Source organism: Eumetopias jubatus, unplaced genomic scaffold (assembly GCF_037043125.1).
Source record: "Eumetopias jubatus isolate StellerSeaLion01/CBP00866 unplaced genomic scaffold, mEumJub1_p1.0 scaffold_13, whole genome shotgun sequence".
Classification (NCBI taxonomy): Eukaryota; Metazoa; Chordata; class Mammalia; order Carnivora; family Otariidae; genus Eumetopias; species Eumetopias jubatus.
This window is the reverse complement of record NW_028274819.1, coordinates 50,032,267-50,056,471: the sequence shown is the minus strand read 5'-3', so window position 1 is coordinate 50,056,471 and position 24,205 is coordinate 50,032,267. Positions and strand designations below refer to the sequence as shown.

The following is a 24,205-nucleotide window of genomic DNA, read 5'->3' as shown; positions in this document are numbered from 1 at the left end:
ATGATGGCCCTCCGGCGAGCTTCTGCTGTCCTGGTTCTGTTCCTGGTGGCTCTTCTGCCCCCACCCCAGTGCGCCCAGGACCCGGGCATGGTGCACTACATCTACCAGCGCTTTCAAGTCTTGGAGGTAGGTGGCATCTGTACACCTGATCCGGGGTGCGGGCCTCCCAGAAGTCACCTTATCTTAGCCCAGCTTCCCTATCTACTGGGATGCATGTTCCCCCACGTAGTCAATGCCGAATACATTGCCAATATCGCACGTGAGAGTTTTCGTAGTCTAGTGGTTCAGAGCACCAACTCCAGAGTCCGGGCTGTACCACTCCCCGACCATGAGTGGGACTTCACTCCATGCTCTGATCTAGCGATTTTTCTGATCTGTAAAATGGGATGATAATAGAATTAACCTCCTATGGCTACTCTGAAGATTTAATAAATTAATCCATACTTAGGACGTTACCTGGCATGGTGGTAAATGTCCAAAATGTTGTTGTTATTCAATAGTTCAATTTTTTAAATATAAAAATTAAAAATTTCGGGTCACTTTTTATTCATGTTTTACCACATCAGGATGGTAGCAGGTTTTTGCTTTTCTTTTTGTCTTTTTATGATAAAACATGAAGCCACCGTAAAAAGTCATGATGTACCAAGAAGCTACGTCTTAGCTTCTTTGCGGCGCCATGCTTGGGTTTAGAAATGAGTAGATTTCAGCTGCGTCAGATAGAAAGTCCTGGGGACGCTTATCCAGGCATGCTTCATTAAAATTTGTAAAAACCCCACATTTTTGCCACACAGACAGGCTCCCAGGGACAAATGTAACCCTCCACCCTAGTCCTTGACCTACTGCTGGCAATTATTTCATACTTAATCGCCTTGCTTCTATACAAGTTAAATTTTGATAAATTATTTATCTTCTTCCAAAGACCCTTTTTTTCCCCAAAGACACTTACCTCCAATATTTATTCTCTATATTTTCTTGAAAAATTTTGAAGTCCAAATTAGTTGATCATCTAGTTAAGTAAAATCACTCCAACGAGCAGGCTGAACGCATTTCCTAATGTTGTCCAGCCAACCAGCTGAGGCCTGGGGGGCGGGGGAGGTGATGTTCCGAGGCCAGCTGCTGCCTCACTTGTCGTCTTCTCAGACAGACCCTCCCCAGTGTGCCTCCTTGAAAGTGCCAGAATTACCCTCAACAGCAGTCCCTCTGCCTTTAGCACTGACTCACCCTGGGATTAGCGCCGGCCAGATCCCTGCAGGTTTTCCTCGGGACCTGAAAAGTTGATCTGCGGACAAGGGTATAAAGTACAGACAAGTACTTTGATGGCTATGAATGTGGATTTGAAAAAGATAGGGGTATGGTTTGTATAGATCTCGCCATCCTGGTCAGGATCTGGAGGGGAAGTGAAGTCCCAAGGGTGGTCACTGATGGCCAGTGTGGACACTTACAAACAAACTGATATAGTCCCCACCCTGATGGATTCATGTCTGAGGGGTGCAAAAGAAATCAGAAGACCTATTTAGGGAGTTTCTCTCTCTCTCTCTCTCTCTCTCTTTCTAGCTCTCACTCTCTCTTTTCCTTAAAGTGAACAGTCTTACTGCTGTCTAGAGTCTCAATTTTTACAACTTTTATGGAGAGCATTTTGATAGACTGCCAAACGAGCTTTAAGTATACGTCCACTTTGACCCAGCCACCCCATTTCTGGTCTTCATTGACATTATTCTTTCTTTCAGTAAATATTTATTAAGTACTATGTGCTAGGCCCTGTGCCAGGTGCTGGGGATGGAGCTTACTTCTGGAAATCTACCCTAAGGTAATAACCAGATAAGTACACGAAGATGTAAATACAAAGATTCTTTTCCGCGTTGTTGAAAAGTCCATAAGTGTCCATCAGAAAGAGTCTAATAAAATAAATAATAGGACATAAAAGCAATGGAATTCTGTATCATTAAAATTATCATATAGCTATCTACTAATTAGTATTGAAATATGTTCACAGTGTATTAGCAAGTGAAAATATGTTACCAAACATTATAGTAAAATCACATTTTAAAATACATATTTATATATGTATGATGACATGCATGGGAAAACTTTTAAAAACTGATACACTCGCAAATCAGTGGTACTTTGAACTAAGGGATTACAGGTGATTTTTATTTTTCCCCCTTACGATGATTTGCACTTTAAAAATCTTCTTCAGTGAGTGATAGCTATTTATATTACTTGCCTAATTTAAATAATGAGCAATAATTTGAGCGTTTATTTTCTGACTGAAGCAAGGACTGGAAAAATGTACCCAAGCAATGAGGGCATACATTCAAGACTTCCAAGAGTTCTCAAAAAACATAACCACTATGCTGGGAAGATGCCAGACCTACACAAGTGAGTATAAGAGTGCAGTGACTAACCTGGTCCTGAGAGTCGAACGTGCACAACGGGAGATCGACTACCTGGAGTACCTGCGAGAAGCTGACGTGTGCGTGGAATCAGAGGACAAGACCCTGGCAGAAAAGCTCATCCAAGAGGAGGAAGAAGAGAAGAAGATCCGGACTCTGCTGAATGCAAGTAAGGGAACTGTGTCTTTGACAGCTCTTCTAGGGACTCACATCAGAGACACAGATGCAGCACAGATAGGAGTCTCCAAGTAGGAGAGTAAGAACCCGATGTGTGGTTTTGGGTGCAGGTGCTGGGAGAGAAACCTTAGCAGGGAACAGGTGTCTGAAGGAAAGTCATTCTCAGAGAGCAGCTTTTCATTTCACAGAGAGATCCTAAAGGCCCCATGGAAGGTCAGAACTTCAGTGTCAGAGGTCAGCCCAGGAAGGGAATCTCCAGATAGACCTTGGTTTGGAAGAGATGTGTAGTCCCAGATCCTTCCAGGGAGGGTGGAAATTTGGTGGATTCTCCCAGTACCCTGGGAGTAGGGAGTGGCTACAAATGTGCCAAGAAACAGTCTGAAATTTTAAATGGCACCAGCCAACCCTCAGGGCTGGGGACTGCAGTGAATTATTACTGTGTGTATTGTCAGGATGGTGATATTTAGAGGATTTGTCCTAATCTGTGATCCCATTCAAATCACTTCCAGGCCATTAAGAATAATGGTTAGGAGCTCAAATTATAGTAACAGGTATCAAGTAAGGAAAACATAAATGAGAAAGAAAATTTCCTGTCCATTTTATTAAAACAATGAGGGAGACAAGTCGCCTAGCTCAGAGTCTGTATTCTGAGATGGTTTCATTGCAAACAGGAAAACTATTTATATTTAATTATATCTGCCCCAAATGCAAGAAACTCCATCAGGGAAATAAAAGCTGAGTGCCATCATTGTGCCAAAGCTTTCATACATCTTCTCACTGTAATCCTGATAAGAACTCTATGGGTCATTATAAGAAGAAGGGTGTTCCTAAATGAGGTGGCACTTGATCTGAGTTTTGAACAAAGTGTTAGAGAAGAATGAGCAGAGGGCATGTGAGGGGCAGGTACAACCTACTGAAGGCATGCGAGTATGAAACCCTTAACATGAAGATCTGCAGGTATGTCTGAGTGGAAGCTCTGTGGGGCAGGTGCATTTGGGGAACAAGAAACAAGACTCAAGGGTTCAGCAGGACCCAGATAATGAAAAACCTTGCATGCAAAGCAAAAGGGGTTGAACTTGACTGGAAAAACAATAAAGAACCACTAAACCATTTTCAGCAGGGGCATGACATGAGGGAAGAGGGAGAGATTTGAGAAAGACCAGTTGGGGGGGCTACTGTAATTTGGGGGACAAGTGATGGTGTCTGCATTAAGTGTCATTGAGATGGAGAAGGGCAGATGGATTTGAGAGCCATTGAGAGTTGGAATCCCCATGGGTTGGTGACTGATAATTAAAAGTGAAAAATGAGTGAGAAGGAGAAGTCCAGGACACTTACCAGATTTTTGGCTTAGGTCACTGGGTGGTGGGTCTCAAATATGTTGAGATAAGAAACCTAAGAGGAGTTTTGGAGCACTTATTACTCCACTATTTTTTTTCAGAATACTTATTACTCTGAAGTCTTCTAGTTTATTTATTTGCTCACTGCTTATTTTCTGCCTCTCCATCTAGAAGGTCAGCTCTGTGAGAGCCTGGATCCTGCATTTTATGTTCAATGCTGTAGCCGAGTGCCTAGAATAGTATCTATGATCAATGCATATTTGTCAATGAATAACTAAGTGAAGAAATGAATGGATAGAGGGAGGTTTGTCAACACAGACAGAGGGGTTATCAGGTTTTGATAGAAAAGAGAACATCTTAATGCTGAGGCAGAAGGCAAAAAGAAGGATACCTATCTGAAATATGAAGCAATTGATTAAGTTGGTTGAATGAGTAAACGATTCTTTTTGGCTCTGACGTTGTCTTGATATGAACCACCCCCTCTGAGAGGGAAAAAGGAGGAAAAGGGTGAGAGTGATCTAGCAGAGGATGAACAGAGGCTGCCTAAAAAGCTGATGGGAAGGATTGAGTACCAATGTGACCTGAGCTGGAATGTGCCTGAACTTTCATGCCAGGGGTCAGGCAGGACCCCGGTCCTGAATGGTGATGGTTCAGGTTCCCTGAGCTGCTCCTAATCCCTGGTCCTGCTAAGCCTCTCAGATCTTGGGGTCACCCCTTTTGTCTCCAGCTAGAGCTCAGCAGAGGTCCTGGTTCTGAACTTGCTGCTCTTTCAACCCTTATCCTCTGCTTCATCCCTCCGACACTGGAGGCCTGAAGTATTCCCTCTCCCAGCTCCATGGTGAGTGAAAACTTTCAACTTTCCACGATTGCTACTTCCATGCCTGTTGCCTCCGGAGCCCTCATTTGATGATTTGTTGGTTTAAGATTCAACAAACACTCTTGGCCCCCTCCTACTGGATGGGCCGTGTGCTACACGGTAGGGATAGAGGGCTGAGCACATGGTATCTGCACCCTGCGCTGGCTTTCTTAATGCTCCTCTTGCCTCTGATCTTGCCTGCTGTCTGCTGTCACACAGACCTTCCCACAACACAAAATTAATCATATTAGTCCTCTGTGTAGAATTTTTTTTTCTGTTCTCCATCAATTATCAACACCAAAAATTCCATTCAAATCTCTTGGCCTTTTATATGGGAAAGGCCCTTTATGAAGTGACCCAAGTTGATTTTCAGCTGCTGCTTCTCCCATAATTTACCCACATGCAGTTGCAATTAAATATATATATATATATATAAATTTACATTTACATTTATATATATACATGGCTTTTCTCATTCCCCCTTTCTGACTCAAAAATGCTGTGAATTCTCAATGAATCCCTTCTGCCAGGCAGATTGGCTTCTAGTGCTCCTGGAGTATCTCATTAAATCCTCCAAGGGAACATTAATACTCTCAACCACATGTATCTGTGTGTATTTACTCCTCAACCAGACCATGAGCATATGGAACATATGGACATCTTCATTTCTGTATTCACAAAGTCTAGGTCAGCGCAGCCCATGGAGGAGGCTATAAAAATTGTCTGTAGAAGAGATACTGATGGCAGAGTCCCCTCAGAGCTTAGTTTAGGGGAGGACAAACCTGTAAACAATCACAGCTGTGTGATTAGTATTGATCGATTATTTTCAGAGGCTCTCTGCTCAAGGATCAACTTTTCTGTATTTTGTATACTATGCCCATCCCCCACTTTTTCTTGTTTGCCATTTCAGTTAGTAATTATATGTATCTTAGTTTTCTAATGCCGAGTAACAAACTACTACAGATTTAGCAGCTTAAAACAATGCATACTCATTATCTCATAGTATCTGTGGGTCTGGAGTCCAGGCACAGCTTAATTGGACCCTTTGTTCAAGGTCTCAGGAGGGTACAGTCAAGGCCTTAGTGGGGCTCCATTCTCACCCGGAGCTCGGGGTCCCCTTCCAAGCTCACTGAGGTTTTGGCGGAATTCACTTTCTCGTGGCTGTGAGACTGAGACCCTCAGCTTCTAGAGGCTGCCCATCTACATCGGCAGCTCACAATGTAGCTGTTGCTTCTTCAAGGCCCGAAGGGGAGTGTCTCTCTTCAGGAAGTACCCAGTCCCTCTTAAGAATTTGTATCTCATGTAAGTCAGGCCCACCCCTAATAACTTTCTTTTGGATTAGCTCAAAATCAGCTGGCTTGGGACCTTAATTATACTGCAGAATCCCTTCACCTTTGTCTTGCAATGTCACCAAATCCTGGATGCTAGCCTGTCATATTCACAGGTGTTGCTCACCCTCAAGAGGAGGGGATTATGTATGCATGTACAGCAGGGGAGCGAATCTTGGAACTCTGCCTACCTCATTCTGTCCTTGGCCAGGAGGGACTGAGCCAGCTACAGAGCTCCTACTAAAATACTTAAGACTCAAGTCAGCCCCCTTGTGTGAGCAAACACCTCAGGATTACAGGGCAGGGAGGGGTTGTCACGTCACAGGGTTTCCTTCATACATACATGCTGTCTTACAAAGAGAGTTTCTTTGGAAACCCTGAAGGGAGAGAATGGTGCAACTTCCTTGGGAGATTCGACCTTGTCTCAGGAGACTTCCAGAAAATTCTGACATCACTAAATGGTTTGCATTTGGGGTGCCTAGGTTGTTCAGTTGGTTAAGCATCCGACTCCTGATCTCAGCTCAGGTCTTGATCTCAGAGTTGTGAGTTCAAGCCCCACATTGGGCCCCACATTGGGCTCCACGCTCAGCATGGAGCCTACTTAAAAAAAAAAAAAAAAAAAAAAAAAGATGGTTTGCATTTACTCCTGGAATATTTCGCAGTCAACTAGGAAGGGTCAGATACTGGGGATGATAAATAAGACAGAATTGCCCTGTAATGAAGCTGTAGCCTATAGAGCTGTTCTCAAGTCTTAGCCTTTATTTAGAGACAATCCCCAAACGACATTCACATGAGAGCTGCAATCCCAGGGTTGTTCTGGGGTTAGGTCAAATTCTTAAATCTTTTTAACTCACACACACGCTCTCCTCCTGTCTCCCTCACTCCCCATCTCTTTGACACACACACACACACACACACACACACTCACACACACACACTCACACAGTCTAGAATGCAGTGAACGGTACTGGTACACAATCTGACTTATATTTAAAAGTCATTCCAAATCTTTGGCACTCTGTTATTAGTAAAAACAAATTTTGCATTGCCCTTGGCAGCTTATGGCAAAGCACACTGCCTCAGACACCCAGATTGAGAATTTATCCAACTAACAGTTTTTCGCAGATTCCGCAGGCTGTGTTCTTGCGTGGATAAGAGTATTAAACTCTTTCCACTTGTAAATAGCTTGTGAAGAAAAATTCTCAAGGCAGTCAAAACAAGCCATTAGAGCAGATTTTATTTTATTTCCTGTTTCATTCTAGCTCCTTTTATTGCAAGGGTGCACATAAGTGACCTCAAGTAACCCTCTGTCTCTTGAATTAAATAACTCCTATCTTTTATTAGATCATGTTTCAAAAAGAAAGTCTGTTGCTGCACACTTAAATGCCTGTGAGATCCATTCAGGTATTATAAACGTGCCTGCCCCATATTCAAAGCCATTAAAAGCAAAACAAAATAAAAAAACAATAAACCCACTGGAAGCCAAATAAAACATCTCTGTGAGTCAACTCCCAAGGTCCACTCGTTTGTGACCAGTGCCACCAAACATGAAGAGATATATACCTCTAATTTGCAGCAATGTATTTACCATAAAGGAAGGGATTGAGAGTGTACACACAAGTGTAAGTGCAGGAGAGCGAGAGTGAGTGTGTGTGTGCGCTGTGTGCACGTGTGTGCCCACACACATTCTCTACCCGGAAGGTGCTGCATTATGGGGCCAGCAACACCAAAGGTGTGTGTAGAGCTTTGCCTGTCCTGTCTCCTGCAGAGCCCCATAGGTCACTGCACTGGGTTCAGAAAGGCCTACATACATAGCACTTCTTCTTTTTACTTATGTGGAAGACCTGCAGTCTAGGAGGATACCTCCAGTCCCATCACTGTGGATACTACTAGAAGGTCCCAGAGTTATTTTAGCTGATGGCTTTTGGCTCCAGGTAGAGTGAACACCCATTCCTTCTGTCTCTAGCTCATTCATTTGCTCCCTAATTCAACAAATGTCACCTGAATTCCAGGCCTATGTTAGCATTGTGCCAGGCATTCAAGATGGAACATTGAATAGGGTAACATCTTTGTCCTCAAAAAGCTACAGCCGAGTGGGGAGGCCATCTAGACGAAGCCAGGGTCACAGCCAGAGTGATGAGCACTCTCACAAGGGGGGCCGGCGTTAAGCAATTGAAGGAAGGTCAGGGCTGCTGTGGGAGAGGTGGGGGAGGGACTGTAGTAAAAGTAACCCTCAAGCCAAGTTTTCATAATGGGAAAAGAACGGATTAAATGGAGAGCAGAGGAGAGGCTGCTTCAAGCAACTGGAACAGCCTGTGGGAAGCACAGAGGCCTACTGGCTCTTCATGTTCAGTCACAGAGAGCAGATGAAAGAACCCGACAGGAGCTAAGCTCCTCTGTGTTAAGCCAGTCCATGCTTTCAGCCTCTGGGCAATGAAAGTAAGGTGACTCAGCATAGTTAATAATTATTGAGGGCTTCTTACGTACTCAGTCATCTTTAAGTATCTATCTTATTGTTGTTATATCATCCAATTCTCACAGCACCCCTGTGTGTATGTACTGTAGTTATCGCCCATTTTCTACGTGAGGAAATCAAGGCACTGAGAGCGTGAGCAGTCTGTCCAAGTTCTCATGGCTAATGGTGGCCAGAGCTGGGCTGCAAACCAGGGCGGGCTGCCTCTCCCCTCGTGCTGTTGTGCTCAAGAGTGGCAAGCACGTTGTGTCAGGGCTCAGAGGGAGGTTGGGGAAGGCGATTCTGGCCACAGTGCACAGGGCTGACCGGCAGTGGGGGAGGATGGGTGTGCACCAAAGGGGGTTGGGGGCTGGGCGGGCCATCTCCAGGGTGGTCGCGGTGTCACGCAGGGTGGGAGCCCTCTGTGCCGAGACTCGGTGCCCGCAGTCAGGAGGCCCAGCTGTCTATGATCTCGGGTGGGACCCATCTGAGGACCGCGTCCTCCCTCTGGGTCACTGTGTGATGATGATTCCTAATCACAAACAGATTATTTTTTTTTAATTTTTAATAAAGATTTTATTTATTTATTTGACAGAGAGAGCACAAGTAGGCAGAGCGGCAGGCAGAGGGAGAGGGAGAAGCAGGCTCCCCGCCGAGCAGGGAGCCGGATGTGGAGCTCAATCCCAGGACCCCAGGATCATGACCTGAGCCGAAGGCAGATGCTTAACCAACTGAGCCCCCCAGGCACCCCCCCAACCTAGCTTTCTTGAAATATTTTGTCATTCTCCACAAAAGTAACACCTGCTGATTAAATAAAAACTGTGAATATCAGGGCGCCTGAATGGCTCAGTCGGTTAAGCGTCTGCCTTTGGCTCAGATCATGATCCCAGGGTCCTGAGATTGAGCTCCACATCGGGCTCCCTGCTCGGCGGGGAGTCTGCTTCTCCCTCTTCCTCTGCCTGCCGCTACCCCTGCTTGTGTTCTCTCTCTCTCTCTCTCTCTCTCTCTGTCAAATAAATAAATAAATAAAATCTTTTAAAAAAAAAACTATGAATATCTGCACTATATTTACTCTATTTACCTCTATGTAAAGGGAGATAACACGCCAACAGCTGAACATGTGAAGTTAGAGTGTTTCTCAGCCTCATGTGTCACCGCTGCCTGGCCCTGTCCACCCGCCGCTCTAGGCGGTGTCTGATGTGCTGTTCTGAAAACAAAATGCAGTTCACACGCCCCTGCATTATTCCTGCTGTCTTCTCCAAGTCTCTCACAGTACCTGGAACAGAGCGGAAATCAGTATTTTCTGACCTTGAGGAACAGTTTATTAGAAAGTAGAGGCAGCTATTTGCCAAAGACTGCGTTAAGCCCTTTTGTCTGTTATGTTGTCCCCAGCCCACGACAACCCTGCCAGGCAGATACCATTATGACTTCTGGTCCGATGAAGAAACTACGGTGCAGAGTGTTTCATGTAGCCCTGTCTGCCTCCCACCCTCCTGCTACATTCAGAGGCTTGCTCCTCCGCCCCAGACACACCAGCTTCATGTCCGCCTCCATTTCTGCTCACTGTCTGGGTCAGTTTTCTGTTACCACAATAATGCAGCGTAGCAAACCCCTCTGTAACTTCATGGGTTAAAACCATAATCACTGATTATTTCTCAGGAGTCTGCAAGGCAGCAGGGCAGTTCTGGGCTGGGCTTGGCTGCTCTCGGCTGGTTCCCCAGTGGCACATGGCCCAAGGGATGACTGGCTGAGGCTGGTCTCAGCTCGCATGGCTTGGATCTCCTCTAGATGGTCCCTGCTCTTTCAGGAGGTGATCCTGGACTTGTTCCCATGGTGGAGGCAGGCCTCTGAGAGAGAAAGCATTCACACTAAGGTCTGGTTACTTGTACTGAATTCTTTCGGCCAAAGCAAGTTCTAAGTCTGGCTCTAGAGCCCACCCTTCCACTAGGACCTTTGACAGCATCTCATAAGTCTTCTGGTCCTGATGCTCCTGGAAACAGGCATTAAACGAGATCTGTTTTTACGTAGGCAAGTTTCTATACGGAAGCCGTAAATTGGGCATTATTGTGACTGATGGTTTTGAGGCTGCTGCAAAGCTCAAGTTCAAGAGAGCAGGTCCTAGACTCTGAGACAGGATGGTGAGAACAGGATGAAGTGAGATTTAACTCACAGGAAGAATCTGGTACAATGTCAAAATGACTCTGTTTTCTAACCAGGCAAATGGGAGAATGGCAGTACCACACATAGAAATTGGGAACGTTTCTATCCCTTTTAGTTTGCTAAGAATATTATTACAAGGAGAAAAACAAACAAAAAACACTATGCAAGAAACAAAACAAAACAAGGGCGCCTGGGTGGCTCAGTTGGTTGAGCGACTGCCTTCGGCTCGGGTCGTGATCCTGGAATCCTGGGATCGTGTCCCACGTTGGGCTCCCTGCTCAGCGGGGAGTCTGCTTCTCCCTCTGACCCTCTTCCCTCTCGTGCTTTCTGTCTCTCATTCTCTCTCTCCCTCAAATAAAAAAGAAAGAAAGAAAAGAAACAAAACAAGAAAACATACAAGGGCGCCTGGGTGGCTCAGTTGTTGGGCGTCTGCCTTCGGCTCAGGTCATGATCCCAGGGTCCTGGGATCGAGCCCCACATCGGGCTCCCTGCTCCGCAGGAGGCCTGCTTCTCCCTCTTCCACTGCCCCTGCTTGTGTTCCCTCTCTCGCTATGTCTCTGTCAAATAAAATCTTCCTAAAACACACACACACAAACCAGCTCGGTTTTTAAATGAAAAATAAAAACAAAAAGTTCATAATTATAACCTTGGAATGCTTAAATGTTGCAACAGTCCGATAATTGATTCAAAATGGAGCTGTTTGGTCAGATATTCCTCAGAGGACTGCCCACTTCAATGCCTCATTTCCCAAGAGCGTTGACCCACCCGGATCCTCCAGGGCAGTGTTCTCAAGCTTCTAGTTTCAGGAACCCTTTTCATTTCTAGAAATTATTCAGGACCCCAAAGAATTTTTCTTGATGTAAGTTACATCTATTGATATTTACCATAGTCATAATTAAAATAGAAAAATTGTAATATGGGCCAGATGCTATTTTAGGACAGGACATACAGCAGTAAAAACAACAGATTAGACAAAGCCCTGCCCTGTGGGGTGTACATTCTATTGAGGGGAGTCAAACAATAAATAGGTTAACAGATAAATTTAAAATATGTCAGAGAGAGGATGATAAATCCCGTGGAAGAAAATCAGCTAAGGTGGGTGCCTGGGTGGCTCAGTTGGTTAGGTGACTGCCTTCGGCTCAGGTCATGATCCTGGAGTCCCTGGATCGAGTCCCATGTCGGGCTCCCTGCTCAGCAGGGAGTCTGCTTCTCCCTCTGACACTCCCCCTGACCCTCCCCCCTCTCATGCTCTCTCTCTCTCTAGCTCATTCTCTCTCTCAAATAAATAAATAAATAAATAAATAATCTTTAAAAAAAAAAAAGAAAAGAAAATCAGCTAAGGTGTGGGGGTTCTGGCAGCTGGCCAGCGCCCAAAGGAAACCTGTGAAGGAGGTTGGCCGTGTCGATAGGCACTTCGCGGTGGGAGTCGGCCCGACTCACACGCCTGACTCGTACATCTCCCACATCTGCTCCTGTGAAGTTCCCAACTTGATGTCGAGGGACAGAACCATGCAAACAACCAGCCATGTATCAAATCTGTTTTCTTTCTCACAGAATCGTGCTAATCACTGACAAAGGGCAGCCTAGTGGGGACCTTGGAAGACTTTGAATTTAGTGCTGGGAACCTAGAAAAACCTCTAATGTAGATTTATTAGACTTCCATCTGACTCACCCAAACCAACATATAGAGCGCTTATTGTATTCCAGGCCCTTTTAAAGCCTGGATTCACCATCGTGCAAAGCCAAATCCCCTATGGCTCACTGAGTACCATTTCACACAAGCCAGCTTTCCTGCTCTCCTGCCATGCATCTACCCAGGCTCGCAAGGGTGTGAACGACCACCTGCTAATATCTGCTACCTCTTGCTATTAAACCTATCTGATTTCTGAGTTGGCAGAGTATGGGTTGGGATAGAAGTTTGAACACTAATACTGCATTCTCTGAATCAAATTGATTCTTGTGTTTGTGGACAGTAAGCAATAAGAGATTAGATAGGAAGGATACACGTGGTGGATCCCAGGCGCTCTGGATAAAAACATAAATAAGACCCAGCCCCTGTCTGAAGTGCTTACAAGGAAACTGAGTAAGCAGATCTGATTCAGCACCATAACTGCTCCGGAAGAGACCTGCATGGAATGCTTTGCGCACACAGGAAGGAGCAACTGATTGCTCTGCAGGACCAGAGAATCTTATTTTGAAGGACGAGTAGATGTATCCCAGGTTAGTGAAGGTGAGCTAAGGAAAAATATGGGCACACTCTAAAACGTGTAAGAGGTCATGGCAAGTTGCTGACGAATGACCAGACTGGGGGTGGTGGGGACATGCCAGGAAGAGGTCAGATGAAGGATCTTGAGTGCCATGCTGAGATATTTGAAACTTATTCTGTGGGCAGAAAGCATGGAAACAGCCCTAATTTCTACAACAAATTAAGTCTGCACTGACAAGTTCATTTTATTATCGGGGAGCTTTTTTAGTTAATTGCTCATCTGAGAGCTGCCATCTTTGTCATTCTGGAGCCTAATGTTGTACCTGTCACTTGATAGGTTGACTAATGTTTATTAACATGAGTACAATCCAGGTAGTTGAAAAAGTCAAGTTTTATAGCACAGAATTTCAAGAAGCAGTCAAAATACTCATGATTTTATAGGAATTTTTTTTTTTAATGAATTCATCCCTCTTTTACCCAAGCAAACCTGGGCTCCCTCTCTGTTGTTATCTCGTGCATTCCATCACCCCCATCCTTGAGGGCTCCCTCCATCTACCCAGTTACTAAGACCTGACCCCTCTTTTCCTGAGTATTTCTGGAATCCATACTCATTTTTCCATGTCCATCATTATCTGGATTGTACTCACAGACTCTCTACCTGTTTCCCTGGACCCCTTCTCTCCCACCTCAACCCCTAGTCCATTGTCCACCAACATCCAGACCATAACTAGAGGGGAGTTGAGTCACTTCCTTGTAGAGGGACAAGTCTCACCATGTCTGGAGAGTGTTGCCCTTAAATAGGGGAAAAGAATTTTAAAAATTCAAATAAGTGATATTTGTATATGAAGTCACTATGAAGCCTTGGGCCAAATCCTCTCCTAATTGCTTGCCTGCAACTGTGCCTGAGGGAAAACCAGAGATTTGCATTCTCTGGTTTGCAGGTAGAACTTTGCTTGCCATTGTCTCTGTTAAAATAATTTGCATCTTGACTGAACTCAGAGGCTTTAAATGTATTTCCTTCCTCAACCTTTTTCTCCTGCTATGAGAGAGAGAGAGAGACAGAGAGAAACACAGCAGGGAGTTCGATCTTACCTTTTTACTCAAACATTAGAAGTATATTTTCTCCAAATTCCAAAAGAGGAATTTATAAAATTATAGACTCTCAGCCCTGAAGAAACTCCTAGAGAACATCCAGCCTAAACCCCTCATTTTAGGGCTAAGGGCAGATTGACAAAGGGACTTTTAGGGAGACACAGAGAAACCCAGAGACCGGGTTCAGACCATTCAGGTCTCTGACTCCCAGTTTTCCTCTACAAAGGAAGGACAGCACAAGGGGTAATTCTATGTGTCTGTATTCTCAGAACTGTCTCTCCCTAATCAAAACCATCTATCAACACTCTCTTCTTGTTTTGCTCTTTCTCTAAGGATTCTGCGTGTAGTGAGAGGAGTAGACAGAGAGAGGACAATGGTTGTTTAGTTTCTGCTGTATATTAAGTGAACATTTTCTCACTTGTGAGACATTGAATGTGCCTTGTTCTTAGACACAGTGCCCCTCTATAGCTGGGCTGTAAGCCTGCTGACTCTCCCTCTGGAGGGATGGGCTTGTCCCTGGGGGCTGGCTGGAGGTTTCCTGGCCCGCCCTGCCTCCGGGTTCCCACTGAGCTCAGAGGACCCATAGCCGGGTGACCTTCCAAGGAACTTGTCCGAGCCTTTTCTTTTCATTTGGAAAATGGAGATTAAAATATTGACCACTTAGGCATATTATAAGCACTTATTGCAAGTTGATGTAAATAAAGTACTTCTCACCGTGCCAAGCATATTGTATATATTTGTAGATATTTATTAACTTCTCAAGCCTCTGTGCTTGTTCTTCAGTCGGAAACAGTTTCTGAGCTTCTCTAGTGGCCCATGGGCCCCTCCTCTTCTCCATTAAAGACATTTATGAGCAGTTGCAGGCTTAAACCCTCATTCCTGCATCCTCCGCCCACTCCGGCCATTTGACGAGAACCTTGTGTCAGATTTTTAAATGAAATAATGGATTTGAAAGTATCTTAAAAGCCTTAAAGTACTTTACAAATTATTATTTACTTAAGACAGGCCTGTGGTCAGAACTCCAGATGCACAACACTAAGGAGGCTCTAGGAAAACATCTGTTTGAATGAAGCTATTTTCTTCATTAATTCAATAGATATTTATTGAACCCACAAAGCACTAAGTTAGGCAGTCGGGCACAATAGTCAACATGAAGACAAAAGCCCTGCTTTTGTGGAGCTTATAGTTGAGTGGGGGAGAAGGACAATAAGCTAGTGTAAATAAAACAGATGACAGAATTATGGAATATGGCAAGCAATCTCAAGGAAATAAGAAAGATGTTGTAGTAGGCCATGTTAAATTTAGGGGCAGTAGTCACAGGAAGCCCCTCAGGGAGATGATACTGAAACTGAGGTGTAAAGGATGAGAGGAGCAGACTGTGGGGAGAAGAGGGAAAGGAGTACCCAAGGCAGAAAGAATTACAAATGCAAGAGCCACGAGGCAGAAAGGAACTTGACTTGCTCCCAGAATAGCAAGCCAGTGTGATGACAACCCAGTGAGCAAGGGGGAGGAGAGTGGAGGCTAAAGTCCCATAGACGGGCAGCTGCAATATCATGTAGCTACTTGAGGGCAAGATAAGAGGTTAGCATTTTATTCCAAGAGTGACGGGAGAATGGGTTTAGCAGCTCAGCCCCATAATGTATGTTTTTAAAAAGATTAATTCTCCTGCTTTGTGGAGAGCATATTGTAGGTAAGCAAGAGTAAAATCGGGGAGACAAATTGGAGATCCCTGGAGTGGTCTAGGCAAGAGGGGAGGATTCGGGGGGCACAGGGATGGGTGGTGGGAAGAGGAGGAGAGAGACAGATCTGAGCATTTTAATTTAAGTATAACATAATTTAAAGGTTAGTTTTGTTATCAGAACTTGTATGTGGTGGGGCGCTGGAGAGAAAGGAGTTAAGAATGAAAAAGAATGACTTCTAGGGGGCGCCTGGGTGGCTCAGTCAGGTAAGCATCTGCCTTCAGTCAGGTCATGATCCCGGGGTCCTGGGATCGAGTCCCACATCGGGCTCCCTGCTCAGCTGGGAGCCTGCTTCTCCCTCTCACTCTCCCTCTGTACTCTCCCTCTCTCTCAAATAAATAAATAAAATAAAGTCTTAAAGATAAAGGAATGACTTCTAGGTAAGAAACGTGGTTGGTGGTTTTTGCTTAAAATGGGAAGAGTAGGGAGAAAGAGAGTTTTGGGGATAAGAGTAAGAGTTCTGCATTGGACAGGTTAAGTTTGAAGATACCCAAGTAGGGACACTGAGCAGGCAGTTGGATAAGTGAATCTGGGGCTAAGTAGACATCCAGATAGGATGTCATTCCAGAGGCAAATTCAGAATTCATCATTAGTTAGAATTTACATGTATGCAGAACCATCAGATAGAATGAGGTGGCTCAGAGAAGAGATGTGAGGACAAAGCATTTACTCCTTGAGTGGGAGAGGAAAAAGAACCCACAATGGATGTCAAGAAAAAAATCCAGAGAGACGGGAGGACAAACAAGAGGAGGGGTGTTCCAGAATCTGGAGAAAAGAGTTTCAAGGGGAGGTAGTGATCGAGTCATCAAATTTTGCTGAGAAGTTGATTAGGATGTATGACTGAGAATTGACCCTTGGGTTCGGCCACATGGAGGTTGTTGGTGACCTTGACAAGAACTGATTCTGTGGAATGGGCAGGAGAGTTTAGACCAGTGGAGGCTGGAAGCCTGATTAGAGCAGCTTAGGGCATAATTGGAGAGGAGGAAACTCCTTAATAGAGAAGAGAAAGTGGATTATATAGAAAGTGGAAGTAAAAAACAGGGCCACACTAGAAAGTTCTGTTTGTTTACCAAGAGGGACGGTCTAGGAGGGTAGGAGAGACGAGGCTAAGTCCTTGGGTAGGTTTAGAGGGGATGAGAGCCACTGCAAAAATAAAGGGAACAAGAGAATATGGGTTCAGATACAATTGGTGGTTAGAAAACTCATTCATTCATTCATTTAGTAAATACTGGCCTACTATGTGCCAGTTGCTATCTTGGGGGCAAGACATAGAGCAGTGAATGAAACAAATAAGAAAAACGCATGCTCTCATGGCATTTACATTCCGTTGAAGGGAATCAATCAATAAATATGTTAACAGAGGCATTTATACTATGCCAGAGAGCAGATAATAAGCACTTTGGAGAAAAATGAACTAGGGTAAGGGGGTTATAGGGAGCTGGAGAAGAGGGTTGCCATTTTTTACAGGGTGGTCAAAAAAGGCCTTAACGATGAGGGACTGTCTGAGAATGGGCCTAATGGAAGTGAGGGAGGACACCACCCATGTACATATCTTAGAAAGAAGGTTCCCAAGCAGAGGGATCAAAAACGTGACAAACTCCTGAGGCAGGAGGGTGCTTGGCACAATGTGCAGAATAGCAGACAAGCAAGTGTGACTGAATGAAATGCAGCAGGTGGGAGTATTGTAGGAGAGACCAGAGGGGCAGTGCGGGGACAGCTCACATGGCCTGGAAGGTAAAGACTTGAACTCTACTCTGAGTGAGATGGGAAGTCAGGGTGAGTTTTGAGCAGACCTGTGGCATAATCTGACTGACATTCTTAAAAGCTCACTACGGCTGCTGCTGTGGGGAACGCAGCACAGGAGTCCAGGACGCAAGAGTGGCCACCCTGAGGGAAACTGGTACAGCAAGGCAGGCAGGAGATGGTGCACTTCTCGGCTGGCTTCTGTTTTCTCAGTGAATAAGAGGCAAGATCTTCATACAAGAGTGAGGAGGGAAGAAAAGGTATGATAAGAGTAGATGATGAATTGATTAGGGGACTGTGATAGAATTGCTCTCCAAAGAGCTGGCGCTAACAAGCAGTTTGCTACAGTGCTTGTTTACCTGAGAACCTCTGGGACGTCTCTGGCTGTGCACCTCTCCTCCTCGTGTCCAGTTTCTCTCCCTTCATCCTGTTTCATGCCCTCTGACTCTAGAGAGTCCCCAGTTGGCCTGGAGAACCCAGGCATTTATTAAGAAGAAAATGACAACCCACTGGCCCAGCCAGCTTCTTATATCAAAGCCTTTGCAAAGACTTGAGGGAAACCCGCAGAGAGCTCAGTGGTCCTGGAGAGAGTGCTATACACTTGGCATCCCACTACCACATACTCCAGCAGTCAGTGAGGGAGGCCCATACCATTTCCATACAGACCTTGGCAGGATTTGAGAGATACCCAAAGGATTCCTCATGCTTCTAGTAAGCCATTCCTCCCCACCTCCACGACACTGCACCTCACAACAGACTGTCTAATGGGGCAGTCCCCACAACAAGTTCACCATCAGAGCTGATGACCCACCTTTCCTGAAATGACCTTTAGAACTAATTTCATCCTGGCCCCTATCCCTCTTTAACTTGGACACCACGAGAATTCCAAGACACTAAGGTCATCTGGAAGATAGCTTATTTAAGGGCCAGATGGAAATGGCTTCCAACACTTCTGTCCACATCCCACTGGACAGAAGACAGGTCAGTGGGTGCAGCCTAACTACAAAGAAAGCTGCAAATATGGAATGGAAGGAATATGGAGGAAAATGGAATGGCATTTGGTGAACAGAGACACTGTCTCTGCCATAAGCCAAGAAGAAACGAGTAGGAGGCATGCCCAGAGACAGTAGTGACCCAAAGATCAAAGGGAATGGAATTTCCAAGAAAGAGGAATTGGTCAATACTGTCATGATGTGGAAAGATGAAGTAAGATGTGAATAATAAAGGTCTGAGTTTTCAGTTAGGAAGTGATGAAGGGTAGTTTCTGTGAAGTTATTGTGAAGTGAACGATGAGAAAGAAGTTATTGTGAAGTGAAAGATAAGAAAGAAGTAGACCCAGAGAACATAAACTATTCTGGAGGAGAAACTATATAAAATGATAGAGTGAAGTAACTAGAGAGTGGTGCCTAATCGAGGGAGAATTATTTTTGAATGTAGGCAAGGTGTTTACAAGCTAAGGAACTAGCAGCGAAGGAGAAATTAGAGGTAACAGAAAGGTGGCAATTCATCTAGGAAGTCAAGAAGAAGCCAGGAAGGGGTGAGATCAGAGCACAAGTGAATGTATTAGTCTTGGACAGGAGGAATGATGTGGCCTCTTCTAAGATGTGTGGGAGGGTAGCCAGGTAGGAACACCTTAAGAAAATTTATATGAGGGACAGGAAGTGGAGGGACTTCATGTCTAATGGTGTTTAGTTTTTCAAAGGAGTTAATCTACTGTTAGTAAAAGGACTGATGGGGTAGTGTGTATGTATATGGTTGAGGGGGAGCAGATTGGGGGCTAACCATGGAGAGAGCAGTATGGTACTCAGGGCTCAGCTGAGGTTGGAGACCCCTTATGTGTAATGGCACGTTTGTGAGATTTTCTGCACACAACTCTCTGGGACGGAGCCGGATGTTTGACCTCATGCAGGATCGGGGATTTTTGTAGAGCGGGTGTTGTGGAATAACAAGCGGCTGGTGGGTGAGGGTACTGGTGAGAGAGGTATTACAGTGGTGTCAGCTAGATAGGAAAGGAAGTTAAGAGACTGGGAGAAAGCAGAGGTTAAGGGACTGGAGGGCATGAGGAAATGGAAGAGCTGAGTCCGTGAGAACAAAGACGTGAGAAATGGAGGGGTAAGGAATTATCGCAGAGGCTAGGATAGTAGAGTTTTACATTTCTAATAGGGAACCGTTTTGGGGGGGGCGGGTATCCAGAGTATGGGCATGGGAGTGGGTTGCTAGAGGAGGTTGAAAGCAAGGTGCTGTGGAGTTGAAGAGGTTGAGGTGCTCAGGCTCTTGATGCACATGGGGTAGTGTCCCAGAGAGCTATCAGTGATTTAGACTAAAGGAGTTGATAGCATGAGATGCAAAGAAGGGAGGGCTTTTGCTTGAAGGTAGAGGAGCTGGAGAAATGTAAATCCCTTTTTTTCCCACTTCATCTTCCTCCACCTATTTTTAGACCCTTATGATCCCGTTTGGATTATAGAAGTACTCTCCTAATTGGTTTCCCTGATTTTGGTTTCTCTCCCATGTATCCGTCATACACACAACTGCCAGCTTACTCTTGACCATGATTCACTCTTGCTCAAAAACTTCAGTAGCTTCCTCCCTGCCTATAGACTAGAATCCATATTCCTTAACCCCACCCTCAATGCTCCAGGCCCAGAGCTGGTTCCAATCCACTGCTTTGTTTTACGCATCTAGTTTGAGGCAACAGCAAATATTTAGTTTATATTGGTTTAAATTCTGCACTACTTTACTAACACAAGTCGTGAATGTGGCTTTGTGAATTGTGAAGAATGTTATTCCCAACCATCTCAGAACGGTACCCATTAAGGGTCAATTCAAATGTAGATTATCCCCTTCCTCAAATGATATCACCATTCTCTGTCCTTTTCTAAAAAATTCACTTTAAGCTCTCTATTGTAGTGAGTCAGGTACCTATAAAGCAAGAACCGTTCCTAATTTATCATTGCACCTCAAAACGTTTGCACCCCAGTTTATAACACCTAGCTCAGTATCTCACCTTTTGTAGGTACCCAGCGTCTGCTGACTACATGCATGCATTCATGAATAAATAAATGAATGGATGAGTGGAGTTCTTATAATGTTCTAATAGGATTATTAAGGGCCAGAATCCTTAACTAGAAGGTGATCTCCTCAAGGTTAGGGTTGATATTATATTTTTTATCCTTAATACTTAGTTAGCATGGTTCTGGGAGCATTGTAATCTAAGTCCACAGTAGATACTTGGTAAAAGCTTGGCAAATGGAATTGAATCAGGCAGCTTCATCCCTAAATGATTCTCACTGTGTCAACCCCAAGGAGGTGAACAGGGTCTCTGACCCAGCAAATAGCTGTTTATATCCTGACTTGAATAAAACGTTGACTCTTATAATTGGACAGCAGCTCCCTTAACAGAAACCCATTTATTCATTTAATTCTTTGATTTTTTTTAAACCATACCATAAACTGTGATTGATCTATGTGTGATAACTTTATTCTAGACACTGAAGGAAAAAAAGTAATCTGTGAGAACAGACACATGAAAAGATGCTCAACATCACTTATCAGGGAAATGCAAATCAAAACCACAAAGAGATATCACCTCATACCTGTCAGAATGGCTACTATCAAAAAGAAAGAAATAACAACTGTTGGCAAGGTTGTGGAGTATAAAGGAAACCCTGTCTACTATGAGTGGGAATGTAAATTGTTGTAGCCACTGTGGAAAACAGTAAGGAGGTTCCTCAAAAAATCAAAAATAGAACTACCTGATGATCCAGTAGTTCCACTATTGGGTATTTAATCCAAAGAAAACAAAAGTACTAAATTTGAAACGATACATGCATCCCTTTGTTTATTGCACCATTATTTACAACAGCCAAAATATATAGGCAACTTAAGTGTCCATCATATGAGCGGATAAGGAAGGTGTGGTGTATATGGAATATTATTCTGACATAAAGAATGCAATCTTGCCATTTGTGACAACATGGATAGATCTAGAGGGTATTATGCTAAGTGAAATAAGTGAGACAGAGAAAGATGCCATATGATTTCGTTTATATGTGGAATTTAAAAAAAAAAAAGGCAGAAACAGACCCATTAATACAGAGAACAAACTAGTCGTTGTTTTGGGGGAGCAAAATGGGTGAAGGCGAGTGGGAGGTACAGGCTTCCAGTGACAAAATGAATAAATATGGGTAAAAGGCACAGTATAGGGAATATAATCAATGGCATTGTCATAGCATTGTATGGTGACAGACGGTAGCTGCCCTTGTGAGCAAGCATAACAGAGAGAGAAGTTGAATCACTGTGTTGTACATGTGAAACTAATGTAACATTGTATGTAAACTGTGCTTCAATAAACAGAAAATACAAAAGTAATCTGTAAGAAAAGCAGACATCTCATGTCTATAAAGTACCTCTCCTTTTTCTCCTGTTTGGCCAGGCTGTGACAACATGTTGATGGGCGTAAAGTCTCTGAAAATAGTGAAGAAGACTATGGACACACATGGCTCTTGGATGAAAGATGCTGTCAGCAATTCCCAAAAGGTTTATTTCCTAGTTGGATCCAGAAACAAAACTGTTTGGGAATTTGCAAACATGCGGGCATTCATGGAGGATAGCACCAAACCAGCCCCGCGGAAGCTAATCCTAACACATTCCTGGCAGGGAACAGGCCAAGTGATCCACAAAGGTTTTCTGTTTTTTCACAACCAAGGGACTCTCAATGAGATCATCAAATATAATCTACAGAAGAGGGCTGTGGAAGATCGGATGCTGCTCCCAGGAGGGGCAGGCCGAGCACTGGTCTACCAGCACTCCCCGTCGACATACATTGACCTGGCTGTGGATGAGCATGGGCTCTGGGCCATCCACTCAGGGCCAGGCGTCTATGGCCATTTGGTTCTCACAAAAATTGAACCTGGCACACTGGGAGTGGAACACTCATGGGACACTCCATGCAGGAGCCAGGATGCCGAAGCCTCCTTCGTTTTGTGTGGGGTTCTCTATGTGGTCTATAGTTCTGGCGGCTATGGCCCTCACCGCATCACCTGTGTCTATGATCCGCTGGGCAATATCAGTGAGGACGATCTGCCCAAACTGTTCTTCCCCAGGCGGCCAAGAAGTCATTCCGTGATCCATTACAACCCCAGAGATAAGCAGCTCTATGCCTGGAATGATGGAAACCAGATCATTTACAAACTCCAGACAAAGAGAAAACAGCCTCTGGAGTAATGCAGTACAGCAAGGAGGGAGAGCACTAAGGCTGTGGTTGCTGCTCCCTGGGACACTGAGGCCACAGCCCCTTTGCAATACAGTATCCCTCTGATCACATACAGGGATAGGGACTAGAACTGGGCTTGCATACGCATCCTTCCCCTGGATGTTACGGCCTGAGTTATCTTCCAAGAGCGTAGATGAGAGTCTATCATTCGGAAATTTTCAACCTCCATCACCCATCCAAACCTCCTGGCTCTCAAGGCTTTGCACATGCTGATCCAGCTTACGGCCTGCCTTTCCTTTACCCCCACCTCTCCATCCTCCTCCCCTGCCAACAATTAGCAATGTAGCCCACCTCCTAATACTCCTGGCTCCTGTCCTGACCTTTCCTGATGCTCTTTCCTCTTTCTTAAATGCCCATTGGTATTCTTCCGTTTTTCACTGCCCAACTAAAGTACAATTTCTTATTGATGTTTAATCTCTGTGTCCCCCAGCTCTGCCCCTTCACCAAGCTGAGGAGATACAAGAGGAAAATAAAGCCACTCACGTTTAAATACCACTTGGCAGTTACAAAGTGTTTGCTCCTATGTACAGCATTTAATTCTCACGCCACCCTGTGAGATATGCAGAAGAGGTCTTTATAATTGCCATTTTAGAGATGACAGAAGTTTAGGTGAGCCATTCAGAGGAACACAGCCTCAAAATGAAAATAGGTCTAGAAAATACTGCAAATCCCATAGTCTTTCCATTGCCCAAGGGAGCATCAAATACATATGTGTGTTCACCCAGCCTTTTATAAGCAATATGTATGTTCAGCGTCTCATCCTAAAAAATCATGGTCTGTCCCCTGCGGCTGGTTTTCATGTCTGCAGAAGACCTTTCCGTAAGACCTTCAAAAGCTACTTCCTCCAGAAAACCAGCCTACAGCCTAAGGGTGAGGACCCCACCTGCAGCCTCATCTTGTCCTGCCTTCCCCTGTGTCTCTTTCCTTGCTGGAAACACAATAAAACCGACACTAAGCAAATAAGCCTCATCAGGTTAGATTTGCGTACGTTCCCTCAGCAGCCAGGCTTGCAGGAAGTGTTGCCTGAGATTGGACTCGCTGTGAAGCTCCCCAGCACACTGAGGCCCTGGGGAGGGAAAGCTTCTGGAATCTGGATGGAAGCCAGGTAGCGGGCCAGTGACTCCCTGTCACAGCAGGCCTGCCAAGTGGCACAGGTGACAGAGGACAGCTGTGATTGTGCAGAGGGGCTTCTTCAAATCTTTCCCACATGTTTGTCCAGTTCAGCCCAGTGTGGGTCACCAGCACAGGCTGTGGTGCCAGTCTGTGTCATGTGCTGAGGCCTCTGCCTTTCCAGGTTAGTCACATGAGAGGGTTTGTTTTGTGTGCTTGCAGCTGTTTTGCCAACTCTGCCAAGCTTAGGGTGGGACCACGGGCGATGAAGAGACGTTTTTCCCCCAGAGCATTTGAGTAGAGCTTTGGCAGAATGGAATTACTCACCCCATGTATACAG

General features: G+C 44.8%; 1 protein-coding gene across 1 annotated transcript; it reads left to right on the top strand.

Moving 5' to 3' along the window:
- On the top strand, window positions 1–22,706 carry OLFML1 (olfactomedin like 1). Its single transcript, XM_028116994.2, has 3 exons — window positions 1–126; window positions 2,274–2,562; window positions 21,916–22,706. The coding sequence occupies exons 1-3, from the start codon at window positions 1–3 to the stop codon at window positions 22,704–22,706; spliced, it is 1,206 nt and encodes a 401-aa protein (XP_027972795.1).
- Window positions 22,707–24,205: the final 1,499 nt, after the last annotated feature.